A 3,713-nucleotide genomic window follows, 5' to 3' on the forward strand; every position below is an offset into this window, starting at 1 on the left:
GTGCGTTCTTTGCGCCTGTATTTAAATAGCTGGAACACATTTCCTCCCATCATTTGCTCTGCCACCATGGATCTGAGAGTTGCATTTGTGGTTGTCTGTCTGTGTGCTTTGGCCATCACTTCTACTGAAGGTAACTATCATGATACATTTTTGTCTTAAAAACTACAAAATGCTTGTATTGAACCAGTTTTTATTTGAGGATGGGTTATACACATGCTCTTAATTAAGAATACATTTAAAGATTTTTGATTGTTTAGATTTTTCTGGGAAGTGCAGGTTTGATGGTTCTCTGTATCGTGCAAACATAAGTAAAACTGTTAAGGATTGATTTGCATATTTAAGTTAATATTAGCCTATAAAGTTTCAACCAGCTTGTGCGTGTGTTGTAGGACAAACAGAGGACGTAAATAATTTTGCAGTTGTTGTTACAGCTGTTTATTGATTTAATCCAGTTTCTTTTTAGATTTATAACCTAAAACTGGATATTAAACCTGTTCTGAACTTTAAACTGGTCCCGTCAATTTAACTGTCAGTATGCTGCTGTCATCCAGCAGGCACCATTGCACAATACAACACCTTCAGTTCAGTTTGTCTTATTTCCGTTGGTTATTTTCAGTATTGTTATTACATTATTTTAATTTGATTTGCTTTCTTTTTTATACATATTTCCATCTTGAATTGTTTTGCTATATAAAACCTTATAAATATTGCATTCATTTGTAAAGGAAAATGTTAATCTATGTTGAAATATTTTTGTTGTAAAAGGGGATATGAGACATATCCAAATGAAAACTAAATCTTCAGTCCTGTTTAGTTTTATGGTATTTATGGTGCTGATCTTCAAGTTTTTTTTTGTTTTTTTTATCTGTTATTATTTTTGGAATAAAGCCAAATCCAAGTCCCAAATTGTGTATTTTTCCCCTAAGAAAGAGGTAAACCACTGCAATTGATTTGTACAAACTTGCACAGTAATGATAGCGCAGTGACACAATTCACGAGTCCATAACTAATTTAAAGAGATGCTTGACCGGGGCCACCAACCCAGAGAGTCAGTGTTTGGCAATCTATGAAAGAGACTCAACAACCAACACCAGAATCGCTTACAGCACTTTTAAGAATACAATTTCTTTGTCAGTTACCATATTTAGTTGTTTTTTGTTTGTTTTTTTTACGTTTTTTATTCCCAACATTCTTATGATGGATCTTCATTCCACATTACAGCTGGCATCCCAAAATGCTGCATCACAACAAAAAATGACATCTCTGTACGAGTGCTGCTGAAGGTTCAAAGATGGAACATGCAGCATAACACCGGCGCCTGTGACATCAATGCACTGATGTGAGTTATGACAATTAAAAATTAACCTAATGATCAAATACTTCATTTTAGTATCTTCTGACCAAATTTACTGGAAAAGTAGCTATGACAATGAAATGAACTGCTCAGCCATAAGGATGCTTTCACTGTACATGAATGTACATATAAGGTCTACATGGTGCATTTTAGCTGTTGAGTGAACTGAAACTGAAACTGAAATCCTTTCCTTGTTGGTCCACAGACTGCATGTAAAGGGCATGAGGAAACCAGTATGTGCCAGTCCCAAGGTGAAGAGACACCCGGTGTTCGTTCAGAGGTTTAAGCAGAACAGGCAGAGAACAACTGTCTGAGCTGTGGAATGAAATTTTTCACAAAAATTGTCTGTGTGCCATGTTTTCTACTGTTGGCGTTTCAAGTGCTTGAGCCATACTAAATACAGCCTTATGGTTGTTTCTGTTTACTGAGCATGCAAGATATCCACATTAACTTGTGAGAAGCAGCTACTTGCAACAACATTTATAAAGTGTTGGAAAGGAACTCTTACTTCTCCATTGTATACAGTTATCCCACAAGAATTATTGTATTTTACACTCCACTGCATTTATCGCAGCTATTGTTACTTTTCAGGTTAAGATTTTAGATACAAATCATGCAATTAGCTATAAAAACTCTGATGCATAGTTGTGAATGAAACTGCCTAACAGTAATATGAAGCAGCACAGCTTATATGGTGATGTAGTGTAAATAATGATCTGGTCATAAAATGATACAACACTGACAGGGGCCATTATGTATTAATTTTAATACTTTAAGTATATTTTATTCTTTATAGTGTTGTACTACTGCTCAATTGCATTTTGAACTCAGGAGTTTTACTTATAATGGAGTATTTCTATATTGTGGTACTGATACTTTTACAAAAGTCAGTGATGTGAATACTTCTTCCACTACTGCTTTCACGCACAACTTGTTTGGAAAAATACAATTTAAATAAAAATCTCTGTAAAATATTCTTTGTTTGTTTGTTGCTTTTCTTTTATGTTTATATATGCCTACAGATGTGGTCGTGGTGATGATTGTTTTTCAGTTGTCAAACTATCGAGAGAGAGAGAGAGAGAGAGAGAGAGAGAGAGAGAGAGAGAGAGAGAGAGAGAGAAGCAAATTTGAGGACTTGAGCTTTGCTGACTGATAAAAACTTGACTTTGTCTTGGTATTCTTGACTTGATTTGAGACTTAGACAAATATTTCAAAAGGACTTTTCATTTGCATTTTTCTAGATATTGATAAGTTGCATTTTGTTTTTGAAACATAATAGGGTGATTTTTAGTGCAGTGTGCACAAACCTGGCAACCTACCCTGGAGGCTTGTTATTGATGCCACCAAATGTCAGATATCAATTATATGTATAAGGGTTACAATAGTTTTCATTTTAAAGTATATTTATTGGACTCTTTATGTCTTTAGTTGATAGAGGCAGCTGTAGCAAAGACAAGATTTTTCTTTTTTACTCAGGTTTTAGTACAGTAAAAAAAATATATAAAAATAAAAAGTAGCCTTCTGAAGGAGAGTTACTGTTTCTGTGCAAAGCTAACTGACCCTCAAGTCATATTAATATATTGTATCTTGAAGACTATTAAATCTATCCAATTTGAAATACAAAACAAACACTATATACTGAAAATGATGAACATTAACTTTGCCCCGATGTGCAAATCAGTTTTTGATGTCACTTAAAACTCTATGATCAATACAGAAACACATCTCAGGTCTTTCTTTTGTTATAAATTCCATCATCCCACAGGATTAGTCAAGTCTTTTGTTCAGCCACAGCTCAAGCTGGTAGTCCAAGTTCTTTGAATCAAGGTGTGCCCTTCTCAGTCTAAAAAAATCAGACCTGCAGTGCTGAAAAGCCTCTCACAGACAGCTCACAGATTCACTTGTCACGGCCAAGTCTCCCTCTCTGTCTGTTTTGTCTTGTTTCATGTTTCACATCATTTTTGTCTTGTTATGTCTATCATGCTCATGAATTATTTACACTGATGGATACACTGAAGTTTCATCCATTTAGGATGAAACTGTTATTGATGTTGGGTAGGAAGATAGCCTCAGTACACGGGTCACACACCCCACCAACTGAGCTGCCAGAGCATCCCTGCAATAGTTAGCTTTTTATGACCAGTGTCAATGAACTGATTTGAATATGTAAACCGGGGTGGACCATCAGAACTTGCTTGTTGACTGGCTTTGAGCAAAGACTTGATCTCCACTTGTGTGTCTTACGCCCACCTCTGATTTCAGTATACAGATCAAAATACTGTCGTCATCAGAGTTTCTAAAACGTTTTCTGGATTTACCAAGAAATGCCATCAGAAACCACCAACCAACTGATGAAGTT

The 3,713-nt window shown here is 35.4% G+C and overlaps 1 protein-coding gene across 1 annotated transcript; it reads left to right on the plus strand.

The window, feature by feature from the left end:
- Positions 1-2,328, plus strand: ccl27a (chemokine (C-C motif) ligand 27a). Its single transcript, XM_084729535.1, has 3 exons — positions 1-130; positions 1,222-1,339; positions 1,560-2,328. Exons 1-3 carry the CDS (start codon positions 67-69, stop codon positions 1,666-1,668), a joined length of 291 nt encoding a protein of 96 aa, XP_084585661.1. The 5' UTR covers positions 1-66; the 3' UTR covers positions 1,669-2,328.
- Positions 2,329-3,713: the final 1,385 nt, after the last annotated feature.

The sequence above is a fragment of the Lutjanus erythropterus genome, chromosome 10 (genome assembly GCF_056507025.1).
Source record: "Lutjanus erythropterus isolate fLutEry1 chromosome 10, fLutEry1.hap2, whole genome shotgun sequence".
NCBI lineage: Eukaryota > Metazoa > Chordata > Actinopteri > Lutjaniformes > Lutjanidae > Lutjanus > Lutjanus erythropterus.